General features: G+C 41.3%; 1 protein-coding gene across 1 annotated transcript; it reads left to right on the forward strand.

The window, feature by feature from the left end:
* Positions 1-1,888: 1,888 nt before the first annotated feature.
* On the forward strand, positions 1,889-23,712 carry ctsl.1 (cathepsin L.1). The gene is made up of 24 exons (XM_063007884.1): positions 1,889-1,979; positions 2,935-3,077; positions 3,272-3,469; positions 3,593-3,784; positions 4,406-4,571; positions 5,573-5,666; positions 5,774-5,867; positions 10,007-10,017; positions 10,724-10,857; positions 11,354-11,496; positions 11,691-11,888; positions 12,005-12,196; positions 12,774-12,939; positions 13,924-14,029; positions 14,137-14,230; positions 18,503-18,516; positions 19,053-19,153; positions 19,262-19,404; positions 20,937-21,134; positions 21,323-21,514; positions 21,590-21,755; positions 22,127-22,232; positions 22,808-22,909; positions 23,528-23,712. The coding sequence occupies exons 1-23, from the start codon at positions 1,889-1,891 to the stop codon at positions 22,905-22,907; spliced, it is 3,042 nt and encodes a 1,013-aa protein (XP_062863954.1). The 3' UTR covers positions 22,908-22,909; positions 23,528-23,712.
* The last annotated feature ends 3,466 nt before the right edge of the window (positions 23,713-27,178 follow it).

The following is a 27,178-nucleotide window of genomic DNA, read 5'->3' on the forward strand; positions in this document are numbered from 1 at the left end:
TGAACATTAACATTAGCCAATGTGAGAAAGGCCTTCAGTTGCTTAGAAGTTACCCTGGGGTCCTTTGTGACCTCGCCGACTATTACACGCCTTGCTCTTGGAGTGATCTTTGTTGGTCGACCACTCCTGGGGAGGGTAACAATGGTCTTGAATTTCCTCTATTTGTACTCAATCTGTCTGACTGTGGATAGGTGGAGTCCAAACTCTTTAGAGATGGTTTTGTAACCTTTTCCAGCCTGATGAGCATCAACAACTCTTTTTCTGAGGTCAGAAATCTCAGAAATCTCCTTTGTTCGTGCCATGATACACTTCCACAAACATGTGTTGTGAAGAGCAGACTTTAATAGATCCCTGTTCTTTAAATAAAACATGGTGCCCACTCACACCTGATTGTCATCCCATTATCAAGTGAAAACACCTGACTCTAATTTCACCTTCAAATTAACTTCGAATCCTAGAGGTTTACGTACTTTTGCCACTCACAAATATGTAATATTGGATAATTTTCCTCAATAAATAAATGACCAAGTATAATATTTTTGTCTCATTTGTTTAACTGGATTCTCTTTATCTACTTTTAGGACTTGTGTGAAAATCTGATGATGTTTTAGGTATTTATGCAGAAATATCGAAAATTCTAAAGGGTTCACAAACTTTCAAGCACCACTGTAGAGCACCTGATCCATCTTTTGCATGCTTTTAAAAGAAAACCAGACATAAGAAGAACACGTAAAGCTACATTTTTATCACCGAGGTCTCGAAGAAAAGCACCATAAAGCTCTAATAAAGGTTTGCTGCTGGTCAGGAAAGAGATCTCTAGATAAGAGGTGTATAGTCACGCCCTGCAATGGACTATCGCCCTGTCCAGAGTGACCCTGATGAAGATAAGCAGGGCAGTGAGTAGGTTTTATGGTCACGTGAAGCAAAACTTGTATGTGTAAACCACAACGACCAGAAGTGTGGTCAAACGAGAACGATAAGCCATTCAAACCCAACAACAATGTACCTCCTGTCAGGAATTGTGGTGGTGGTGGTGGCATGCACTGAGCATCACAGTTTGCTGCGTATGGGGCTGCAAAAGGGGGACCAAGACAATATTAGGAAGGTGGTCATAATGTTATGCCTAATCTGTGTATAATGGTGCTTAAATTCATCAAGAAGCCGCTCAGGTGGCGCAGAGGTAAAGTACGCTAGTGCACCAGAGTTGGGGTTTCGAAAACATCATATCGAATCTCAGATCTGCCTTTCCGACTGGGTAAGAAAGAGGGTAAGAAAGTCGGATCATAGGTCCTCATAACTGGTGCGACTGCGGCCCCTGCCGGCCGACTGACGGCGCCCGCACAGGGCTGAGGAATAACGCTGGTGGGGGTGTGGCCCTCCGTACACAGTGCCCGTCAAGTGTATGAACTGGACTCGTGCGGGTGAAAAATGCAGTCTGTACTGACTGTACGTGGCGGAGGGGGCGTCCTCAGTCAGCGGTGAAGGGTCGAATCAGTATAGAGGACGCATTCAGGGTAATTGGACACGACTAGATTAGGGAAAAATTGGGGAAATAAATTCATCTAGATCTTTTTAAACGGAAGGAGGACGTTCTGATCCTTCTGTCACCATAACACAGTCAAAAGAACCCTGACGTTACCTGCCCACACGAGTGTGTTTTGAATGTTATCACACAAACCCCGGCTTCTCATTCCGAAACTTAAAGCTAAACCTGAAGTTCCTATGTGATGTTTGTTACCTGAAATGTGAAACTGGTACAGCAGATGAGAGGATGTAACGGTGGGAGTGACTAAAAAAACCAAACACTTATGGGATTATTTCTTCTTTCCCTTTCAGACGTGCAGATACACGGGACGTAACACAGGCCTGGAGTTTGCTTCTGTGCAGAATGAAGGTTCTGATAGTTTTTGTTGCGGTCGTGGCTGCAAACAGTTTGTCCCTGGAGGACCTGGAGTTCAATGCTTGGAAATTAAAGTTTGGTAAGAACTTTTTTAATAAATGAAATAAATAAATAAAATTTCTTTCTTTCTGCTTTTGATGCTGAAAGTGATGAATCCTCAGTGCATTGTGAGGCATCTCATATAAATGCAAAAATTTTAGTAAAACCAATTAATTTGGACCACTTGAATATTTTTGGGGTTGTTGTACTACACTCACTGTCCATTTTATCAGCTCCACTTACCATATAGAAGCACTTTGTAGTTCTACAATTACTGTTTCTCTACATACTTTTTTAACCTGCTTTCACCCTGTTCTTCAATGGTCAGGACCCCCACAGGACCACCACAGAGCAGGTATTATTTAGGTGGTGGATCATTCTCAGCACTGCAGTGACACTGACATGGTGGTGGTGTGTTAGTGTGTGTTGTGCTGGTATGAGTGGATTACACAGCAGTGCTGCTGGAGTTTTTAAATACCGTGTCCACTCACTGTCCACTCTATTAGACACTCCTACCTAGTTGGTCCACCTTGTAGATGTAAAGTCAGAGACGATCGCTGATCTATTGCTGCTGTTGGAGTTGGTCATCTTCTAGACCTTCATCAGTGGTCACAGGACGCTGCCCACGGGGCGCTGTTGGCTGGATATTTTTGGTTGGTGCACTATTCTCAGTCCAGCAGGGACAGCGTTGCTGTGTCTGATCCACTCATACCAGCACAACACACACTAACACACCACCACCATGTCAGTGTCACTGCAGTGCTGAGAATGATCCACCACCTAAATAATACCTGCTCTGTGGGGGTCCTGTGGGGGTCCTGATCATTGAAGAACAGGGTGAAAGCAGGCTAAAAAGGTATGTAGAGAAACGGATGGACTACAGTCAGTAATTGTAGAACTACAAAGTGCTTCTATATGGTAAGTGGAGCTGATAAAATGGACAATGTGTGGTTTTAATGTTATGGCTGATCGGCTGAACATGTTTTTACTCATAGGCAAGATCTATGAGTCTATTAAGGAGGAAACTCAGCGTAAAAACACCTGGCTGGAGAATCGCAAGTATGTCCTGCTTCACAACATGCAGGCCGACCAGGGGATCAAGAGCTACAGACTTGAGATGAACATATTTGCAGACATGGTGAGATGATAAATAAGAAAATACAAAAACTGAGAGGGCGTAACTACTGCTGAATACCTCCAGTCCTGGGCTAAAAGAGCCTCTGACATCTGTGCAGTATCAACTGCTTCATTTCATTTGCGCAAGGTGTTTTCATATGGGTGTAGTTTGTTTTCTGGTTAGAGGTAACTGGTAAATATTTTTCTTGTTACCAGGACAACCAGGAATTCCGACATGTTGTGCTAGATGGGTGCCTGCACTCGTTCAACCAGACCAAGGGACACGGTGCAGCTACATTCCACCGACAGGCAGTGGGCGCTGCTGTACCGAGCTCTGTAGACTGGAGGGCAAAGGGCTACGTGACCGAGGTCAAGGACCAACAGCAGTGTGCCTCCAGCTGGGCATTTAGTGCGGTAAGTATTCATTTCTTCCCGACAACAGTGTCGTGACTCGTGGCTCCATTATTCCCACCTGCCCATCCCCAAATCATAATATAACGAGAGTAAAATCTTTATTTTTGTGTTTTTTTCTCGCAGACAGGGGCACTAGAGGGTCAGATGTTCAAGTATACTGGGAAACTGGTGTCACTCAGCGAGCAGCAGCTGGTTGACTGCTCCCAGTTTTTCGGGAACAAAGGCTGTAAAGGAGGCTGGATGGACGCGGCTTTTTTATATGTCATTTTCAACTTCGGACTGGACACGGAGTCGTCCTATCCTTACGAGGCCAGGGTGAGCGGAACACGGAAACGCATCCATGCCCTGAACACAACGTTTTTACATTAACTGAGCACTTTATTAGGTACAGCTTCTATAACGATAAACAACGTAGGTATACAATTATGAGTCAAGGGACTTCCTTCCTCATTGGTCACCTATTACCTCCCGATCTCCCACTCTGACCTAGGAGAGCCTCAGACTATCGGACCCAACCCCTGAGACCCACCCCCCACGCCACGCGCTCAGTCACCACATTCTTCTTTTCACCCGCCAGAAACGGAGTCTCACAGAGAGCCGTATCTCGTACGGCTCTCCCGTCACCAGTGCTATCCGTAAACGCAGAGCGTCTGTGTGGGTGCCCAGTCGGTCGCTGAAATTTTCAAATGTCTCAAAATAAATTCTGGGAAGAAGCTCTATTGTTTCCACTAAAGGTCCACCGCCCAAACGCAATCTGGTCAGTGTTAAATAGGGTACTGATACGGTAACACACTGATATGGTGACAAAGTTTATCTGTATGGTAAATGGTGGCTTAGAAAATAATAAATAAATGCACATACCAGATGGGTGTCCCTAATAACATGCTCAATTAAATCTTGAATAAAAACTGTGGTTAAGTGCTTATCTCTTCGCAGGATAACCTGTGCAGGTACAACAACCTTACGACTGGTGCTACCTGCTCTGGTTACGTAGACATAATCAGTGGCGACGAGGAAGCTCTACAGGAAGCCGTGGCGTCCGTCGGACCCGTTTCTGCCGCCATAGACGCAGGCCACCAATCCTTCCAGCTCTATAGCTCAGGTGACTAACATGTAATTCACAACAGCCTAGTCGAGGGCGGCGGTTCTCAGAGAACCCAGAGGGATATCCCATGACGTGATGGGACGGGAAAATCGGTAGACTATTGGCATATTTCTATTTTAATGTGCCCATAGCCTACGCTGGGTCTACGCTGGGTCTACGCTGGGTCTACGAGCATTGACAAATTTTCTATTTAGCCACCTCTAAGATGCAAAGGTCAATGGATGGTGACCACAATTGATTCCGATTGAGTTATTGATGCGGATCCCCCTGAAGCAGACCCAGATATGGAAGCTCCCACCACCAGTTCACAAGAAATAAACCCATTAAATCAACCAATATCAGAAAATACTAAAATATCAAGGATTCATGAAATTTGCCATAAGCAAGAATACAAAACCTTTGTCATCCTCGCTAAAAGCATAGGAATACTATCATAACCCGTGTCAAAGGGTTTAACCAGAGGACACATGGCACAAAGAAAACCCGCCAATTTCCGGTGTTTTAAAAAGACGTTACATTCAGTATTACAGTAAATGTGTATGAAAGTCATTATTTTAGTGGCCTAATCTGATCGAGGAACTACTTTGAACAGCCAGTTAAACCCACTGTGTAGCTGGTGCAGCTCTGTTTGCACTAGTTGGAACTGGAATTGTCATTTTATGTCATTCGATGACCAGTTTCCTCTGTTAAATGTCACCTCCCAAATGAGTAATCAAGCACCAGCGATGTTTTCTTCAGAGCTTCCAGCCAAACAGAACTTGGTTCTTAAACCTAAGCTTAACATGGTCCAGTTTTCCTTGATCAGTGCTCTAGTGTCCCATGTTCAACCCCTGTTTTGGGTTAATGTCTGTGCCATGTTACAGCTATGATTAAAAACAAAGAGAACATTTGTGCTTTTCATTAATTAGAGTCCTCTTCAGGGAAGTATTAAAATCGCCAATTTATGTTAAATTATACTAGTGAAAAAGCTACATTTATTATTGTTTGATTGATTGTAGGAATCTACTATGAGCCTGCGTGTAGCAGCAGCGAGCTGGATCACTGTGTCTTAATTGTTGGCTATGACAGTTATTACTGGCTGGTCAAGAACAGGTAAAATAATAATTGATCTAAATCCTGGACTTTATCCTGTTAAATAATATAGTAGGTAGCCAGTTTTCAACATTTCACACTAATGTCTGTAATTGACTGTTTTGCAGCTGGGGTGTCGACTGGGGTGAGAAGGGCTACATCAGGATGGCCAGGAACAGAAATAACCAGTGTGGAATTGCCACATTAGCCAGCTATCCTCTGGTCTAAATGTGTCATAATAAAAGTAAATCAATGCAAATTAACGACATAATAAAATATATACATACAACTGTTGTTAAGTAGTTTTTTAGTTTATGACTGAACGATTTTATCTGGTTGTGGTGAACATACTAGTCTATGGCATAGCCTTCTAATCACTTATTAGTTAGTAGTTCCAGCTGATGGCCTTTCTGTGCCCATATACTGTAACTCTGTAACTAGGGGTAGTGTGACTACACCCATGGCATGATTTAGTTGCTGGAATGTAGACGACCCTCAAGCAACAAGCTTCATTAAAGGACGGGCTTTTCCTACACCAACAAATGTATAATGTAAATATAAACTGATCAGTCATAACATTAAAACCACCTCCTTGTTTCTACACACACTGTCCATTTGATCAGCTCCACTTACCATATAGAAGCACTTTGTAGTTCTACAATTACTGACTGTAGTCCATCTGTTTCTCTGCATGCTTTGTTTGTCAGGACCCCCACAGGACCACCACAGAGCAGGTATTATTTAGGTGGTGGATCATTCTCAGCACTGCAGTGACACTGACATGGTGGTGGTGTGTTAGTGTGTGTTGTGCTGGTATGAGAGGATCAGACACAGCAGTGCTGCTGGAGTTTTTAAATACCATGTCCACTCACTGTCCACTCTCTTAGAGTTTTTAAACACCTCACTGTCACTGCTGGACTGAGAATAGTCCACCAACCAAAAATATAAAGCCAACAGCGCCCCGTGGGCAGCGTCCTGTGACCACTGATGAAGGTCTAGCAGATGACCGACTCAAACAGCAGCAATACAGTGGTGCTTGAAAGTTTGTGAACCCTTTAGAATTTTCTATATTTCTGCATAAATACCTAAAACATCATCAGATTTTCACACAAGTCCTAAAAGTAGATAAAGAGAACCCAGTTAAACAAATAAGACAAAAATATTATACTTGGTCATTTATTTATTGAGGAAAATGATCCAATATTACATATTTGTGAGTGGCAATAGTATGTGAACCTCTAGAATTCGCAGTTAATTTGAAGGTGAAATTAGAGTCAGGTGTTTTCACCTGATAATGGGATGACAATCAGGTGTGAGTGGGCACCATGTTTTATTTAAAGAACAGGGATTTATTAAAGTCTGCTCTTCACAACACATGTTTGTGGAAGTGTATCATGGCACGAACAAAGGAGATTTCTGAGGACCTCAGAAAAAGAGTTGTTGATGCTCATCAGGCTGGAAAAGGTTACAAAACCATCTCTAAAGAGTTTGGACTCCACCAATCCACAGTCAGACAGATTGAGTACAAATGGAGGAAATTCAAGACCATTGTTACCCTCCCCAGGAGTGGTCGACCAATAAATATCACTCCAAGAGCAAGGCGTGTAATAGTCGGCGAGGTCACAAAGGACCCCGGGATAACTTCTAAGCAACTGAAGGCCTCTCTCACATTGGCTAATGTTAATGTTCATGAGTCCACCATCAGGAGAACACTGAACAACAATGGTGTGCATGGCAGGGTTGCAAGGAGAAAGCCACTGCTCTCCAAAAAGAACATTGCTGCTCGTCTGCAGTTTGCTACAGATCACATGGACAAGCCAGAAGGCTATTGGAATGCTTTGTGGACGGATGAGACCAAAATAGAACTTTTTGGTTTAAATGAAAAGCGTTATGTTTGGAGAAAGGAAAACACTGCATTCCAGCATAAGAACCTTATCCCATCTGTGAAACATGGTGGTGGTAGTATCACGGTTTAGGCCTGTTTTGCTGCATCTGGGCCAGGACGGCTTGCCATCATTGATGGAACAATGAATTTTGAATTCTATCAGAGAATTCTAAAGGAAAATGTCAGGACATCTGTCCATGAACTGAATCTCAAGAGAAGGTGGGTCATGCAGCAAGACAACGACCCTAAACACACAAGTCGTTCTACAAAGAATGGTTAAAGAAGAATAAAGTTAATGTTTTGGAATATCCAAGTCAAAGTCCTGACCTTAATCCAATCGAAATGTTGTGGAAGGACCTGAAGCGAGCAGTTAATGTGAGGAAACCCACCAACATCCCAGAGTTGAAGCTGTTCTGTACGGAGGAATGGGCTAAAATTCCTCCAAGCCGGTGTGCAGGACTGATCAACAGTTACCGGAAACGTTTAGTTGAAGTTATTGCTGCAAAGGGGGGTCACACCAGATACTGAAAGCAAAGGTTCACATACTTTTGCCACTCACAAATATGTAATATTGGATCATTTTCCTCAATAAATAAATCTGATGATGTTTTAGGTCATATTTATGCAGAAATATAGAAAATTCTAAAGGGTTCACAAACTTTCAAGCACCACTGTACATAGAATAATCGAGTCCTGTGATCCGATGAGACTTGTTCTTCCTCATCGTGCTGCACGTTAAAGCTCCGGACAGATCTGCCGCTGACTGCTATTAAAAAAATAGAAGGTTCACGTGTTGGAGGCACATGCTATCTGCCACCTTTCTATATACTGTATGTAGGTAAAAGGTGATGCTGTCATGATTGGGTATAAAAACGGGGCATTAACAAAGGGCGCATAAAGTTTAGAAGCAAGAATGTGAGGAAGATTTGAGACCGTCAGTGAATAAGAAAGGATTCTCCATCTACAATCAGCATTCTTCTGACAGTAGATGGAAAAACCGTTATTAGTAAACACGGTTGACCACTGCGTTTATGAATACAAGTTTAAATAATCGAACAGTAGACGGAAAACCATTGTCAATAAACACGGTTGGCCACTGCGTTTATGAATACAAGTTCAAATAATCGGACAGTAGACGGAAAACCATCGTCAGCAAACACGATTGGCCACTGCGTTTATAAATGCAAGTTCAAATAATCGGACAGCTGATGAAAAATGGAGACATGACTCTTAAGTTTGAGTCTCGATCATGCCACAGATCTGTTGGGCGCTCAACAAAACAGTTGGCTGTGTCTGAGGGAGGGATGGTCGCTGTTACAGTGACTCTTATGTCCTAATACTGAGGAAGTAGGATGGTCCCGACACGTTGCAAAGACGCGTGCCAGCCTGTAACCCTCTTTGGCCAGCGAGGTCCAAAAACACATGGTTTGAAAAGTCTGGTGTGGTCTGAACAGAGCCCTAAACAAGTCAGGTCTTCTTGTCCTCAATTACACCCCAAATGGCATGTCCAATCAGCTCACAGCTAGTTGGTTACATTGCTCTAACACAGGTTTGTCTACATTTAAGCTACATTTGTATCACAGAGGTTTGAAAGAAAAGCACCATAAAGCTCTAATAAAGGTTTGCTGCTGGTCAGAAAAGAGATCTCTAGATAAGAGGTGTATGGTCACACCCTGTCCAGGGTGACCCTGATGAAGATAAGTGGGGCAGTGAGTAGGTTTTATGGTCACGAGAAGCAAAAATTGTATGTGTAAACCACAATGACCAGAGGTATGGTCAAACAAGAACGATAAACCATTCAAACCCAACAACAATGTACCTTCTGTCAGGAATTGTGGTGGTGGGGGTGGCATGCACTGGTGCTGTTTTGCAGCCAGTCTAACTGGTGTGAGGCAAACTATAGAAGAAATAATGAAGATGAACAAGAAACCTTAAAGGTCTTCAGTCTTAAATGCAGTTGGGTGTTCTGACAGGACAGTGAGCTGAAATTAAGCTTGGAAATAGAAGGCTGGACCTGAACCCTATCAAGATATGGCAGCGTCCTACAGTATGAACATTATGACTTCTGACAGATAAAGTGAATAACACTGATTATCTCTTCATCACAGCACCTGTTAGTGGGGGTATATATTAGACAGCGAGTGAACATTTTATCCTCAGAGTTGATGTTAGAAGCAGGAAAAATGGGCGAGTGTGAGGGTCTGAGCGAGGGCCAAATTGTGATGGCTAGACGACTGGGTCTCCAAAACTGCAGCTCTTATCAAAAGTGGTCCAAGGAAGAAAAACCGGCGACAGGGTCTAATTGCTAAAGCCGTTAATGCTGGTTCTGATAGAAAGGTGTCAGAATACACAGAGCATCACAGTTTGCTGTGTATGGGGCTGCAAAAGGGGGACCAAGTCAATATTAGGAAGGTGGTCATAATGTTATGCCTAATCTGTGTATAATGGTGCTTAATTTCATCAAGAAGCCGTTCAGGTGGCGCAGAGGTAAAGTACGCTAGCGCACCAGAGTCGGGGTTTCAAATACATCGTATCGAACCTCAGCTCTGCCTTTCCGACTGGGCTGGGTGGCAGCATGAACATCGATTGGCTGTTGTTTACAGGGTTAGAGAGTAAGAAAGTCGGATCATAGGTCCTCATAACTGGTGCGACTGCGGCCCCTGCTGGCCGACTGATGGCGCCCGCACAGGGCTGAGGAATAACGCTGGTGGGGGTGTGGCCCTCCGTACACAGTGCTCGTCAAGTGTATGAACTGGACTCGTGCGGGTGAAAAATGCAGTCTGTACTGACTGTACGTGGCGGAGGGGGCGTCCTCAGTCAGCGGTGAAGGGTCGAATCAGTATAGAGGACGCATTCAGGGTAATTGGACACAACTAGATTAGGGGGGGAAAATTGGGGGAAAAAAATATTCATCTAGATCTTTTTAAACAGAAGGAGGACGTTCTGATCCTTCTGTCACCAAAACACAGTCAAAAGAACCCTGACGTTACCTGCCCACACGAGTGTGTTTTGAATGTTATCACACAAACCCGGGCTTCTCATTCTGAAACTGAAAGCTAAACCTGAAGTTCCTATGTGATGTTTGTTATCTGAAATGTGAAACTGGTACAGCAGATGAGAGGATGTAACGGGGGGAGTGACTGTACTTATAAAAAAACAAACCCTTATCGGGTTATTCTTCTTTCCCTTTCAGACATACAGATACACAGGACGTAACACGGGGCAGAATGAAGACTTTGATTGTTTTTGCTGCGGTCGTGGTCGTGGCCACTGCTAAAAGTTTGTCCCTGGAGGACCTGGAGTTCAATGCCTGGAAATTAAAGTTTGGTAAGAACCTTTATGCCAAATAAAATGCAATAAAATTTCTTCTGCCTTTAATGCAGAAAGTGATGAATCCTCAATGCATTGGGTCATCCCATATAGATGCAAAGATTGCAGTAAAACCAATTAATTTTGACCACTTGAATATTTTTGGGGTTATTGTACTACACTCACTGTCCATTTTATCAGCTCCACTTACCATATAGAAGCACTTTGTAGTTCTACAATTACTGACCGTAGTCCATCTGTTTATCTACATACTTTTATACCTGCTCTGTGGGGGTCCTGTGGGGGTCCTGATCATTGAAGAACGGTGAAAGCAGGCTAAAAAGGTATGTAGAGAAACGGATAGACTACAGTCAGTAATTGTAGAACTACAAAGTGCTTCTATATGGTAAGTGGAGCTGATAAAATGGACAATGTGTGGTTTTAATGTTATGGCTGATCGGTGTAGTCATTAATTACAAATTATACTATAGAATTAACATGTTTTTACTCATAGGCAAGATCTATGAGTCTATTAAGGAGGAAACTCAGCGTAAAAACACCTGGCTGGAGAATCGCAAGTATGTCCTGCTTCACAACATGCAGGCCGACCAGGGGATCAAGAGCTACAGACTTGAGATGAACATATTTGCAGACATGGTGAGATGATAAATAAGAAAATACAAAAACTGAGAGGGCGTAACTACTGCTGAATACCTCCAGTCCTGGGCTAAAAGAGCCTCTGACATCTGTGCAGTATCAACTGCTTCATTTCATTTGCACAAGGTGTTTTCATATGGGAGTAATCTGTTTTCTGGTTGGAGGTAACTGGTAAATAATTTTCTTGCAACCAGGACAACCAGGAATTCCGACATGTTGTGCTAAATGGGTGCCTGCACTCGTTCAACCAGACCAAGGGACACGGTGGAGCTACATTCCACCGACAGGCAGTGGGCGCTGCTGTACCGAGCTCTGTAGACTGGAGGGCAAAGGGCTACGTGACCGACGTCAAGGACCAACAGCAGTGTGGCTCCTGCTGGGCATTTAGTGCGGTAAGTATTCATTTCCTCCCGACAACAGTGTCGTGGCTCCATTATTCCCACCTGCCCATCCCCAAATCATAATATAACGAGAGTAAAACCTTTATTTTTGTGTTTTTTTCTCGCAGACAGGGGCACTAGAGGGTCAGATGTTCAAGTATACTGGGAAACTGGTGTCACTCAGCGAGCAGCAGCTGGTTGACTGCTCCCAGTTTTTCGGGAACTATGGCTGTAACGGAGGCTGGATGGACGCGGCTTTTTTATATGTCATTTTCAACTTCGGACTGGACACGGAGTCGTCCTATCCTTACGAGGCCAGGGTGAGCGGAACACGGAAACGCATCCATGCCCTGAACACAACGTTTTTACATTAACTGAGCACTTTATTAGGTACAGCTTCTATAACGATAAACAATGTAGGTATACAATTATGAGTCAAGGGACTTCCTTCCTCATTGGTCACCTATTACCTCCCGATCTCCCACTCTGACCTAGGAGAGCCTCAGACTATCGGCCCCCCTCCGACACACGCTCAGTCACCACCTTCTTCTGTTCACCCACCGTGTTCCGTACGGCTCTCCCCTCACCAGTGCTATCCGTAAACGCAGAGCGTCTGTGTGGGTGCCCAGTCGGGTGCTGAGATTTATAAATGTCTCAAAATCAATACTGGGAAGAAGCTCTATTGTTTCCACTAAAGGTCCACCGCCCAAATGCAATCTGGTCAGTGTTAAATAGGGTACTGATAAGGTGACACACTGATACCCACAAAGTTGATCTGTATGGTAAATGGTGGCTTAGAAAATAATAAATGAACGCACATACCAGATGGGTGTCCCTAATAAAATGCTCAAGTAAATCTTGAATAAAAACTGTGGTTAAGTGCTTATCTCTCCGCAGGATAACCTGTGCAGGTACAACCCCAATACGGTGGGTACTACCTGCTCTGGTTACGTAGACATAGACAGTGGCGACGAGGAAGCTCTACAGGAAGCCGTGGCGTCCATCGGACCTGTTTCTGTCGCCATAGACGCAGGCCACCAATCCTTCCAGCTCTATAGCTCAGGTGACTAACATGTAATTCACAACAGCCTAGTCGAGGGCGGCGGTTCTCAGAGAACTCAGAGGGGGATCCCATAACGTGATGGGATGGGAAAATCGGTAGACTATTGGCATATTTCTATTTTAATGTGCCCATAGCCTACGCTGGGTCTACGCTGGGTCTACGAGCATTGACAAATTTTCTATTTAGCCACCTCTAAGGTGCAAAGGTCAATGGATGGTGACCACAATTGATTCCGATTGAGTTATTGATGCGGATCCTACTGAAGCAGACCCAGATATGGAAGCTCCCACCACCAGTTCACAAGAAATAAACCCACTAAATCAACCAATATCAGAAAATACCAAAATATCAAGGATTCATGAAATTGAGCAAGAATACAAAACCTTTGTCATCCTCGCTAAAAGCATAGGAATACTATCATAACCCGTGTCAAAGGGTTTAACCAGAGGACACATGGCACAAAGAAAACCCGCCAATTTCCGGTGTTTTAAAAAGACGTTACATTCAGTATTACAGTAAATGTGTATGAAAGTCATTATTTTAGTGGCCTAATCTGATCGAGGAACTACTTTGAACAGCCAGTTAAACCCACTGTGTAGCTGGTGCAGCTCTGTTTGCACTAGTTGGAACTGGAATTGTCATTTTATGTCATTCGATGACCAGTTTCCTCTGTTAAATGTCACCTCCCAAATGAGTAATCAAGCACCAGCGATGTTTTCTTCAGAGCTTCCAGCCAAACAGAACTTGGTTCTTAAACCTAAGCTTAACATGGTCCAGTTTTCCTTGATCAGTGCTCTAGTGTCCCATGTTCAACCCCTGTTTTGGGTTAATGTCTGTGCCATGTTACAGCTATGATTAAAAACAAAGAGAACATTTGTGCTTTTCATTAATTAGAGTCCTCTTCAGGGAAGTATTAAAATCGCCAATTTATGTTAAATTATACTAGTGAAAAAGCTACATTTATTATTGTTTGATTGATTGTAGGAATCTACTATGAGCCTGCGTGTAGCAGCAGCCAGCTCGATCACGGTGTCTTGGCTGTTGGCTATGACAGTTATTACGGGCAGGACTACTGGCTGGTCAAGAACAGGTAAAATAATAATTGATCTAAATCCTGGACTTTATCCTGTTAAATAATATAGGATTTACCCAGTTTTCAACATTTCACACTAATGTCTGTAATTGACTGTTTTGCAGCTGGGGTGTCGGCTGGGGTGAGGAGGGCTACATCAGGATGGCCAGGAACAGAAATAACCAGTGTGGAATTGCCACATCAGCCAGCTATCCTCTGGTCTAAATGTGCGTACAATAATGTCTTATAATAAAAGTAAATCGATGCAAATTAACAACACATAATAAAATATATACTGTACATACGACTGTTGTTAAGTAGTTTTTTGGTGTACGGCTGAATTATTGAAGGTCTTTTTTGGGTTAAAAATATACACACTGTAACCTAAATGATTTTATCTGGTAGTTTTGAACATTCTAGTCTGTGGCGTGGTCCAGCTGATGGCCTCTCTGTGCCCATGTACTGTAACTAGGGGTAGTGTGACTACACCCATGGCATGATTTAGTTGCTGGAATGTAGACGACCCTCCAGCAACAAGCTTCATTGAACGACTGGCTTTTCCTACACCAACCAATGTACAATGTAAATATAAACTGATCAGCCATAACATTAAAACCAGCTCCTTGTTTCTACACACACTGTCCATTTTATCAGCTCCACTTACCATATAGGAGCACTTTGTAGTTCTACAATTACTGACCGTAGTTTATCTGTTTCTCTACATACCCACTTTCACTCTGTTCTTTAATGATCAGGACCCCCACAGGACCACTACAGAGCAGGTATTATTTAGGTGGTGGATCATTCTCAGCACTGCAGTGACACTGACATGGTGGTGGTGTGTTAGTGTGTGTTGTGCTGGTATGAGTGGTATGAGAATAGTCCACCAACCAAAAATATCCAGCCAACAGCACCCTGTGAGCAGCGTCCTGCGATGACCAACTCAAACAGCAGCAATAGATGAGCGATCGTCTCTGACTTTACATCTACAAGGTGAACCAACTAGGTAGGAGTGTCTAATAGAGTGAAGCACAACTCATACCAGCACAACACACACTAACACACCAGCACCATGTCAGTGTCACTACAGTGCTGAGAATGATCCATCACCTAAATAATACCTGCTCTGTGGTGGTCCTCTGGGGGTCCTGACCATTACAGCATGAAAGGGGGCTAACAAAGCATGTGGAGAAACAGATGGACTACAGTCAGTAATTGTAGGACTACGAAGTGCTCCTATATGGTAAGGGGAGCTGATAAAATGGACAGTGAGTGTCTAAGACTGCGCATATGTGAAACGTTACTTCTAAAGGTGTGTAAATATTTGACCTTAAGTGCAGTTACATTAGTTAATGTGACTCTTTTAAATGCTTTTATAGGAGGAGAGAACCAGCACGTCCATGACTAACTGTGAAGAAGCACCAATCTGAGCGTCAGCAGTGATGGATTTACTATTATGCCTGTATGCTGTATTGTTTTCTACTTTAACATAATTTACAACTAATATAATGGGCGAGCTGTAGCCTAGTGGTTAAGGTACAGGACTAGTAATCAGAAGGTCACTGGGTAAGGCCCTTAACCCTCAATTGCTCTGACTGTATACTGTAACTGTAACTGTACTGTAAGTCGCTTTGGATACAAGCGTCTGCTAAATGCTGAAAATGTAAAATGTAATAAAAGGAACTTCACAACAAGACTGGTGTCTGGGTTACTGATGAATGTAAAAGTGAACTACAGATTATATACATTCAGCACAGTTTGGAATCTGTATAAAAATGAAAGAATCTGATTTGTATTTATTCTTTCTACCCAACCTGGTTTGAGTAGCAGTAAAGTTGGTACAACACAAACACTAGAAGTACAATTAATAATCCCATGTAGACATACACCAATCAGCCATAACATTAAAACCAGCTCCTTGTTTCTACACTCTGTCCATTTTATCAGCTCCACTTACCATATAGAAGCACTTTGTAGTTCTACAATTACTGACTGTAGTCCATCTGCTTCTCTACATACCTTTTTAACCTGCTTTCATGCTGTTCTTCAATGGTCAGGACCACCACAGGACCACCACAGGACCACCACAGAGCAGGTATTATTTAGGTGGTGGATCATTCTCAGCACTGCAGTGACACTGACATGGTGGTGGTGTGTTAGTGTGTGTTGTGCTGGTATGAGTTTTTAAACACAGTGTACACTGACTGTCCACTCTATTAGACACTCCTACCTAGTCGGTCCACCTTGTAGATGTAAAGTCAGAGACGATCGCTCATCTATTGCTGTCGTTTGAGTTGGTCATCTTCTAGACCTTCATCGGTGGTCACAGGACGCTGCCCCCGGGGCGCTGTTGGCTGGATGTTTTTGGTTGGTGGAATATTCTTAGTCCAGCAGGGACAGTGCTGCTGTGTCTGATCCACTCATACCAGCACAACACACACTAACGCACCACCACCATGTCAGTGTCACTGCAGTGCTGAGAATCATCCACCACCCAAATAATACCTGCTCTGTGGTGGTCCTGTGGTGGTCCTGACCATTGAAGAACAGCATGTAAGGGGGCTAACAAAGCATGCAGAGAAACAGATGGACTACAGTCAGTAATTGTAGAACTACAAAGTGCTTCTATAACATGGACGGTGAGTGTAGAAAGGTGGTTTTAATGTTATGGCTGATCGGTGTATGAAGAACATGCAAAAGTTCTCACATTCATTGACTGAAGGCAAAGACTGAATCCGGGTTGGTGTGTGATGTCTCCTGTGCAAGCGGCATCACCGTGATTAATAATTAATTCTTCTTAATAATGACCTTAACGCGTGGGGTGGTAGACTGGGCACCACGTACTGTAGTAACAAGGTTCTTAACAAACTGGGTCTACTGGTTTACTCCCACAAACATACAGAAGGTGGATTTGCTGCTCTACATTGACCCTAGGTGCAATCAAACCGACAGCCTGTCTGGGGTATGTTACAGCCTCGTGTGGTGGACACACCACAACCCTGACCAGGCTTAAACGGTAAGTGAAAATAAAAACATGCATGTTGATGAGTTAGCATGACTTGCAGAACTTAATACTCAGTCTGTGTAACTGTATAAGACTGCAGTCCAAAAGTCCAAAGCTACTTTAGCATATTGCTAATGTTTGACAGGACATAAACTTGAGAATAAAAGTCATACTTTAGGAGAAGGAGGTTCCAATTCATCCAAATTATTACCAGATGTAAGCGCTATGTTTTGAATACAACGTTGTGCTGCTGTCTGGCTACACAGATTAGCATAAATGTATCAGAAGTGAAAGCTAGCATTGTGTTTTTCAATTACATCTCCATGAAGCGGAATGTAACACAATAAAAACAATAGGTGGTTAATAAGAGAGCAAGATTGTTGTGGGAGACCTTATCACTCATTCTGAGTATTAAACATTACTAGTAATGCTAACAAACTGGTAACAGCTTATCTAGTAATATTTTAACTACAACCCCAAATCAGAAAAAGTTGGGACAGTGTGGAAAACGCAAATAAAATAAACATGCAGTGTTTCTTACATTTACTTTGACTTTTATTTGATTGCAGAAAGGATGAACCTGAGATATTTCATGTTTTGGTCAACTTCATTTCATTTGTTAATAAACATCCATTCCTGCATTTCAGGCCTGCAACACGTTCCAAAAAAGTTGGGACTAAAGAATGGGCACAAATCTCAAGTGCCACACCTAAGCAAGCCTATGTTTAGGATATTAAAAACTGGACTATTGCATGCGCTCGAGTAATTTTAAGGTGTTGGAGGGAACCTCAAACTCCACTGAATTTGTGGAATACTCTAATGATGGAGAGTGTGGCATGTGAGAAGATGCTGGACAGATTGAATTGGACAAGCGATAACATCATGGAACAATGGGATAGTTTCAGTAAATACTTGAGGGCACAGCCAAACCTTGTAAAGACACTGATGAACGGACATAACAGTACCGGAGATGGTGTACAATTGCCAGTTTATTTGTCAATGTGACTAGCAGATGCCTTGTTCATTTATTATGTATTCATTATGTATACCTGCCTGATTGTAAATGTAATTGTGTATTTGTTTTTTCTTTTTTTTTTCTTGCTTTTTTTTTGTTATTTCCTTCTTGTTTGCTGAATACCATATTCATGACAAAAATCTAATAAAATATTTAAATTCTAAAAATAAAAAGAATGGGCACAAATTCCCACAGACACAAGTCAGAGTGTTATAGAAAGGCTCATCCAGAAGAGTGGACGATATTAAAGCTACAACAGAAAAATGGAGCAATTCAATCATAATACCCATGATTTGGGATGAGACGTCCAACTAGCTCACGGTCAGGTAACCCAATACAGTACTTTTGTCCATATAGTGTATGTGGGTACCTGAAGTTGTTTCCTGCTTAGCAGTTATATTAGTCTCTACGTATCTGGGAAGGATTTCTACAAGATTTTAGAGTGCATCTGTGGGAATTTGTACCTTTTTAGTCAAAAGATCATCTGTAAAGTCCAAAACTGATGTTCTAATTCATCCTAAAGGTGTTAAATTTGAGTTCTGGGGGGAAATTGAAGCAGATCTTATTACAGAAAATATAAAATTACTGTAGGTAATTCTGCACAGGTCTCTTACGTTGTTTTTTTTCCAGAGCTGTATATTTGGAAGGGTGTGTGTATGTTTTTGTCCATATAGCATATATGGGGTCATGTGCATGTGCTGTGTGTTGTGTAATCATCTCATGACAAACTTGCAATGCAATTTCTTCAATAAAAAGAGATGTTCTATGGCTGTACGTGTGACAGGCAGCTGATCCGAGATGCAATAAAGTATTATATAAAAGTCTCGAAGCTTCAGTCTAGGATCCATCCATAGGTGCAGTCGAGTGGCTTCAGACAGGTAAGTATTACATGCAAAAAAATATGTAATTTGTACCTGTTTTTTACCCCACTTTAAACGCAAGATTGCTATATGACTATAAGGAGAGGACTACTTCTAGAACTAACATGTTATTCTGTGTATTTCTTCATCCTCTGTGTGCAGGATGAGGGTTTTTATTCTTATTGCCGCCGTTGTGGCTTTGGGCAGTGCAGCCAGCATCTCTCTAGAAGACCTGGAATTCCACTCCTGGAAACTCAAATTCGGTGAGAAATCCTAAACAAGCCTGAAATGTTATAATCTTATAATGTTTTTGATCGTATCATTTTCACGCACACTTTTTTACATTAAATCTTTAAATTTTTTTCTACTAGGTAAGAGCTACAGCTCTATTAAGGAGGAATCTCAGCGTAAGATCACATGGATTGCCAATCGCAAATATGTCCTGGTCCACAACATGTTAGCTGACCAGGGAATCAAGAACTACAGACTTGGCATGACCTTCTTTGCTGACATGGTGAGATGAGGCTTGAATATATTTAAAAAAATTATTTAAAAAAATATTCATACTTCTAGTAAATATATGCACTAATGTAGACATGTTCATATTCCAAAATAGAAAAAGTCTATGAACGTTTGCGCATATTTATAATTATGAATAAGAAAAACCAAAACTATGTGCAAGAAATCAAATTGATGGAAACAAACATGAACAAAAAAGTATTTATATAAATGGAAAAAACCCACAAAAATAAGTTCTAAATATTAATGCAGCAAATTGTGCAAATAGAACCAGAGCAAACACCTTAAACCTTCACAGGCAGGTTTTTCTAGCCAATCTACTGCTTGAATGCTATTGAAATAAAAAAAAATAAAAAAAGCAAAATAATATTTAATGATAATGATAATTTTAGATACTTCTAGTAAATACACTCACTAATGTAGACACGTCTATATTTCTATTTTAAAATATGAACTTTTGCACATATTTATAATTATGACTAAGAAAAACCAAAGCTCTGTGCAAGAAATCAAATTAATGGGAACAAACGTGGAAAAAAAGGATTTATATAAATGAAAAAAACAAACAAACACAAATAACACAACAGTGGACAACAGCAGTTTTGCAACAATACAACAGTGCTGATAGGATTCGCTTGTGGTGCCTAAATACTTTTTATTTGTTATTAATTATGTTATTAAGCATTTATTTGTTTATTATTATGAATACAGGCTTTCCCCCCATATTTACGAGTACAACTGAAACTAAACTGTGCGTAAAATTGAAGTGTAAATACAGTATGCACTGAAAGTATAATCAATAAAACACAGTAGTTATAATAGTCAAATTACGGTGATATAATTTGTTGACATTTAAATAATTTGTTGACTTAAATGAAAACCTAATGCAAACTCGTATATATAATGATTTATAAAAGCTTGAATTTATATCTCAATATTTTCCTATCCAGACAATACTAATGTTATATGAAGAAGAACATGAGTGTGTTTATTTGTTATACAGTATTTACATGTACACGTGTACAGTACCGTTTTTTTCCGTACATCCCAGAGCCTGGATTTGAACCGACAATCTTCCGATTGACAGCTCAAAGCTCTTTCCATAGGCTACCACTGTCCCTATATACTCTATACACACAAAAAAATCATTTGAGTCAACAATCACTCTTACCTTTATATTCTAAACAGTGTTAAGTAAATGCTAATATTGTGTAATGAATTATGTATTGAAGGGCTAGTTATAAAGGAAGAATTAAAGGACCTAAGCTAATCCATGTGACGTTGCATTTTGGTCTTTGGAAAAGTCTTGACTGATGCTAGTGGTACAACAGAAAAGCAATCAGAGCAGCTGCGTCCAAAAGTCCAAGAGCATAAATGGTTCATTCTCAACCTGTGGACTACAGGCCAAGGATTTTACATCTTATGTGCACGAAACAACTACTGATCCTCGGATGCCAGTCCTCCATTATGTTAAAAGACAGTCTGGACAACTTAAATTATAACATCTACTATTTCCCTTTCTGATAGGATAACCAGGAGTACAGACAGGCTGTCTCCATGGGCTGCCTGGGTGCCTTCAACAGGACCAAGGGACACAGTGGAGTGACGTTCCTGAGACAAGCAGGAGGTGCTGTTCTTCCAAACACCGTAGACTGGAGGGACAAAGGCTACGTGACTGACATCAAGGACCAGAAGGATTGTGGCTCATGCTGGGCTTTCAGTGCGGTAAGGCAGAACCAGATCCAGAATAGATGATTAAGAAAACGAGTGTGAACCAGGGTGGTAGCATTAAACTTGTTAAGTGTATCCAGCTAGCCACCAGTGCTGTCTAAGTTAAATCTCAGCTCTGCTATTTTGGCCCCACAAGGAACACGTGGCCCTAAATGTGACCATTTCCATTCTGTCTCTTTCAGACGGGGTCCCTGGAAGGTCAGAACTTCAGAAAGACCGGAAAGCTGGTGTCTCTGAGCGAGCAGCAGTTGGTGGACTGCTCCACTTCCTACGGCAATATGGGATGCGGGGGCGGCCTGATGGACTACGCCTTCAAGTACATCAAGGACAACAAGGGAATCGACACTGAGGAGTCCTACCCCTACGAAGCCACAGTGAGTGAATCATGAAAACGCGGCGGGATAAAGAGACATGTGAAACTAGCAATCTAGCAATCTGAATCTTTGCAGGACGGAGACTGCAGGTTCAATACGGCCACGGTGGGCGCCACCTGCACTGGGTACGTGGACATCACCAGCGAAGACGAGAACGCCCTGCAGGAAGCCGTGGCCACCATCGGACCCATTTCTGTCGCCATCGACGCCGGCCATGAGTCCTTCCAGCTCTACGAGTCAGGTGACGCAAAGTCTCATGTGCCAGTAACACCAGCATAGCTAACTAGTGTATTCACAAGTGTCAGGCTAGTGTGTGTTAGATACATTTGATGGCCAAAAGTATGTAAACATCTGATCATAAGCTTGGTAGACATGCCATTCCAAAACCATGGGCATTATTCTGAGCTGAGCTGGCTCCAGTCTTTGAGGCTGTAACAGTCTTCACTCATCTAGGGAGGCTTTGCACAAGATTTTGGAGTGGCTGTGTCAATAAGAACGTTAATAACAAGGGTGGCCACATACTTTTGGCCATATAGTGCATATTTACATAACAACTAAATTACTAATTTAGTGCTTGGTGTTCGGACCATTAACCCCTGGTTGATATTGCAGGTATCTACGATGAGCCTGATTGTAGCAGCACTGAACTGGATCATGGCGTACTAGCTGTTGGTTATGGTACAGACAATGGAAAGGACTACTGGCTGGTAAAGAACAGGTAAATAAAAAATATAAACTAGGACTTTTGTTTGTCTAAATTCCAAAAATGACAAAATCTGGAGGGCCAAAAACATACATAGAGCAGTTCAGACTATTATTTGAACTGGGAAAAATATCTGTAAAGTCACTGAACATCTGACGTGGCCTCCTAATTCAATTCTGATTGGTGACAACTCAAGAGCCCGTTTAAATAGAATTAAAATTAAGCCAGGGGAAATGTTTCACTTGATGTTATTCTGAGTAAATTAAATACATACTATAACTGTGTGTTAGCCAAATGTTATATAATACTCGTCTCCCTTTGTCATGCTTGTTATAACAGGAAAAATACCCAGTTTATGCATACAAACATGTTTTTAATTAACTGTTTATTATAAAATTAAAATAATGTATTACATTTAATATTTATTTATTTTTAATATAAGTAAAAAATTCATTAAGCACAGGGTAATTATATAATTAATTATAGTAATTATGTCTATTACATGCACATAGATTTAATTACCTGTTTACATTTTAATTTGAGTTAAAGCAAAACAGCCCATTTCAACCTTTGCTAACTTTGTTTTCCAGCTGGGGACTTGACTGGGGTACCAAAGGATACATCAAAATGTCCATGAAAAAGAATAACCAGTGTGGAATTGCCACAGCTGCCAGCTACCCACTGGTCTAAAGGTTTGTACAATAATGATTATATAAAATATGCTGTATAGCTACAAGTACAGTATGTGAACACTATACCATAAGCTTTTGTACCGCTCTACTTTCCACTACCAACAGAGGGCAGTTGTAGCCTAGCGGTTAGGGTACTGTATTAGTAACTGAAAGGTCGCTGGTTCAAGTTCTTGAGCTCTTGAGCAAGGCCCTTAACCCTCAATTGCTTAGATAATATACTTTCACAATACTGTAAGTCACTTTAAATAAAAGTAAAATCTAAATGTACATTTCAATTCATAAATGTGTGTATTAATATAGAGGTGCCACCCTAACGTAACCAGCACAGCTTAACTGCTACATGAATAAATCTAAGCCACTGCTGCATCGTCTTAGGTTTGCACATATCTGACCATGAATTGTACTACAAGCCATTCCAAAACCATACCATTAACACAGAGGTGCCCATCTGTATATTTTGGATTGTGATCTGGGGGTGAGGCCATCAAAAGAACACTGGTTTGATCCGACAGCCAAGTTCTCTGGCCCATTCTTTTGACCAGATAGCATATCAATGAGGTGATTAACAAAATCAAACATTAAAAGTGTCTCTGTATTCATAATAATTGTTTTCTACAGGTGGACACGCCAAAGATCTGCAATCCACAGTGACAACTTGACCTGTTGAAATGTGTGTACACAAAGAAATTTAAAGACCGCTCCGAAAACCCTACTACTGTAGTTCAAGGATTATAATTTTCTGCTGAGTGGGTGAGAGCATGTTGGGAATATTTAAATGAAGGTGAACAGGACAATAATTAAATAAAAACATCTAAAACTAAAAACATCTGTTTCTGGTGTGAGTTATTTTGCTTTACACCTACAGTTACACATCACAGGGGGCAGTTATAGCCTAACAGATAAGGTACTGGACTAGTAATCGAAAGGTCAATGGTTCAAGCCCCACCACTGCCAGGTTGCCACTGTTGGGCCCTTGAGCAAGGCCCTTAACCCTCAATTGCTTAGACAGTACTGTCACAGTACTGTAAGTCACTTTGGATAAAAGCGTCCGCGTAGATGTACTGTGGTTACGGTACTGGACTAGTGATCAGAAGGTTGTGGTTCAAGCCCCACCACTGCCAAGTTGTGACTGTTAGACCCTGGAGCATGACGCTTGATCATTTACCCTTAATTGCTTTATTGTACGTATTTTGTGTCTGCTAAATGCACTAAATGTAAATGGGTAAGTGAAGCTCAGAACTGATAGAACTAAAGACTGTATGTAAACAACAATGACCGGAAGCCAGTGAGGTGAACCCTTACCTGTACTTGTGGTCTTGAAGAGCAGACACGCTGACACGTGGTAAAAGCTGCTTTGCAGATTGGTGCAGTAGTGAGGATGAATTATTCTGACAGGTACAGATGGAGACTTTTGGTGAAAAATTATATTTTTTTGCAGTATTAGTATAAAACACAATGATAAAACAATTCATTTTGAGGTTGTCTTAGTCTTGTCTAATACTGTAGATTACTTCATAGATGTTAGACAGTGTCAGGACATTACAATGTGATAAGTTATAAACTTATATAAGCTTTCTTCGCTGAAATAATTCTCTGTTTACACTTAAACCAGGATTGATTTAGCATTGTTGACTGATACAACAGTAATGGAAGCATTTTTATCCAAAGGTCAATATAAATTACAGCAATTTCACTGTTTTCTATGTAGGGTTGAACAGTTTAACCAAAATTAAGCAGGTTAAGTACAGGAATGATCTGTAAAACAGTATTATATTCAAATCCTGAAAGGTTTCTTTGCACTCCAGCACAGAAAACTGACTGATAAAACATTTTCATAGGTTTAAATGTTAATGTGGTATAAAAAGGGGGAAATAGAACTGATAATGGGCGTGGCTAATTACACACCACCGGAAACGGAAACATCCTTATATGGTAAAAGTAACTCCACCGCATTAACACATTACAGCACAAGCATAATATGGACATTTTATCTTACTAAATCAGCAACATTACTAAATTACTAACTACTAAAATGAATGAATAATGAATACATTATTTGTTTCTATAGAAGTGCATGCATTTAAATAAAATATACAGTATAGCCTTGTTGTATGTAAGATTCCCAGCCTATAATCACTTTATTGGTAGTGATGCTGAGGACTCCTGATTTCATTATGGTAAAATGAAACACACAACACACACTAACACACCACCACCATGTCAGTGTCACTGCAGTGCTGAGAATGATCCACCACCTAAATAATACCTGCTCTGTGGTGGTCCTGACCATTCAAGAACAGGGTGAAAGGGGGCTTAAAAAGCATGTAGAGAAACAGATGGACTACAGTCAGTAATTGTAGAACTACAAAGTGCTTCTATATGGTAAGTGGAGCTGATAAAGTGGAGAGTGTGTGTAGAAACAAGGAGGTGGTTTTAATGTTATGGCTGATCAGTGTAAATAAGTAAATATTGAACTTTGAATGTGGGAGCATCATGATATGGGGCTACTGGTACTGAGGTATTAAACATGCACATTAGCCAATAAACTAAACCTGGACATAAGATGGAACAAATTTAAATAGTCTTAAACAGAATAATACTGTACAAGAAAGACGATGCTTGTGAGTCCTAGCTAATCTTTTACATTAAATCCTGTTTAAATTTTTTGGGGGGACAGTTAAAGATGATTTACTAAAAGAAATGGCATAAAATGAAACAATAAGGCTGCAAAGGGCAAATTATTTTCTAAATAAATCAGTAGATTAGTGAATTAACATCGTATCATTTCCTAACAGGCAACATAATGATAAAACAGGACATGTCAAAGGCTAATGATAGGTAGCATAGCACTGCAATTAGCATCTACCACGTGAATGATGCATTTGCTTCCACACTACAGTCAGTGTTGGTTTGACAGACCACAATTACAGCCAGAAGCACGATGTTCTTGTTCCTTTTTCCCCCAACTGACTGATATTATACAGATTATTCAGTAAATGACTGCACTCATTGTCCACAGATTGAATTAAAATGCGCAGACACAAAACCGACCAGAGCATCATTAGTGTAAGATGCATCTTACTGATGTTATTAACCTCTACCATTAAAACCAGGACATCATCTAATTACTAATTATGCATTTTGGCTCAAATCCCTTTCCAAAGTACGTACATTGGACGGCGGTAAAGAGTGCTGTCATTTACATTTACACACCCAGTAGTTTGTTTTCTCTGTTGGCTGTCAGAGGTGATAAATGGACCTGCTTGCTAGGACCTGGAAAACCATAAATTACAAAACCATAATGTGGGAAATAGAGCTGAGAGCTCCTGATTATATTCCTTATGCTTAAAGTTCAAAGTCAGATGATCATAAAGTAGGGACATTATTAAAATGTTACACCAGGAATCTAAAAACCTTAGTACAATAACAGCTTGTCATCATGAATCTAACATACACCGATCAGGCATAAAATTATGACCACCTCACTGTCCATTTTATCAGCTCCACTTACCATATTACTGACTGTAGTCTATCTGTTTCTCTGCATGCTTTGTTACTCACCTTTCATGCTGTTTTTCAATGGTCAGGACCCCCACAGGACCACCACAGAGCAGGTATTACTTCGGTGGTGGATCATTCTCAGCACTGCAGTGACACTGACATGGTGGTGGTGTGTTAGTGTGTGTTGTGCTGGTCTGAGTGGATCAGAGTTTTTAAACACCTGTCACTGCTGGACTGAGAATAGTCCACCAACCAAAAACATCCAGCCAACAGCGCTCCGTGGGCAGCGTCCTGTGACCACTGATGAAGGTCTAGAAGATGACCAACTCAAACAGCAGCAATAGATGAGCGATCATCTCTGACTTTACATCTACAAGATGGACCAACTAGGTAGGAGTGTCTAATAGAGTGGACAGTGAGTGGACACGGTATTTAAAAACTCACACCAGAACAACACACACTAACACACCACCACCATGTCAGTGTCACTGCAGTGCTGAGAATGATCCAACACCTAAATAATACCTGCTCTGTGGGGGTCCTGACCAAACAGATGGACTACAGTCAGTAATTGTAGAACTACAAAGTGCTTCTATATGGTAAGTGGAGCTGATAAAATGGACAGTGAGTGTAGAAACAAGGAGGTGGTTTTAATGTTATGACTGATCAGTGTACATTACCTGTATACATTACATACCTTTCATATATGTTTACAATGTGCAAGGCGGTTGTAAGCTAATGTATGGGGCTACGCTTTGGGAACCCAAG

This window comes from Trichomycterus rosablanca, chromosome 13 (assembly GCF_030014385.1).
Source record: "Trichomycterus rosablanca isolate fTriRos1 chromosome 13, fTriRos1.hap1, whole genome shotgun sequence".
In the NCBI taxonomy this organism is placed as follows: domain Eukaryota; kingdom Metazoa; phylum Chordata; class Actinopteri; order Siluriformes; family Trichomycteridae; genus Trichomycterus; species Trichomycterus rosablanca.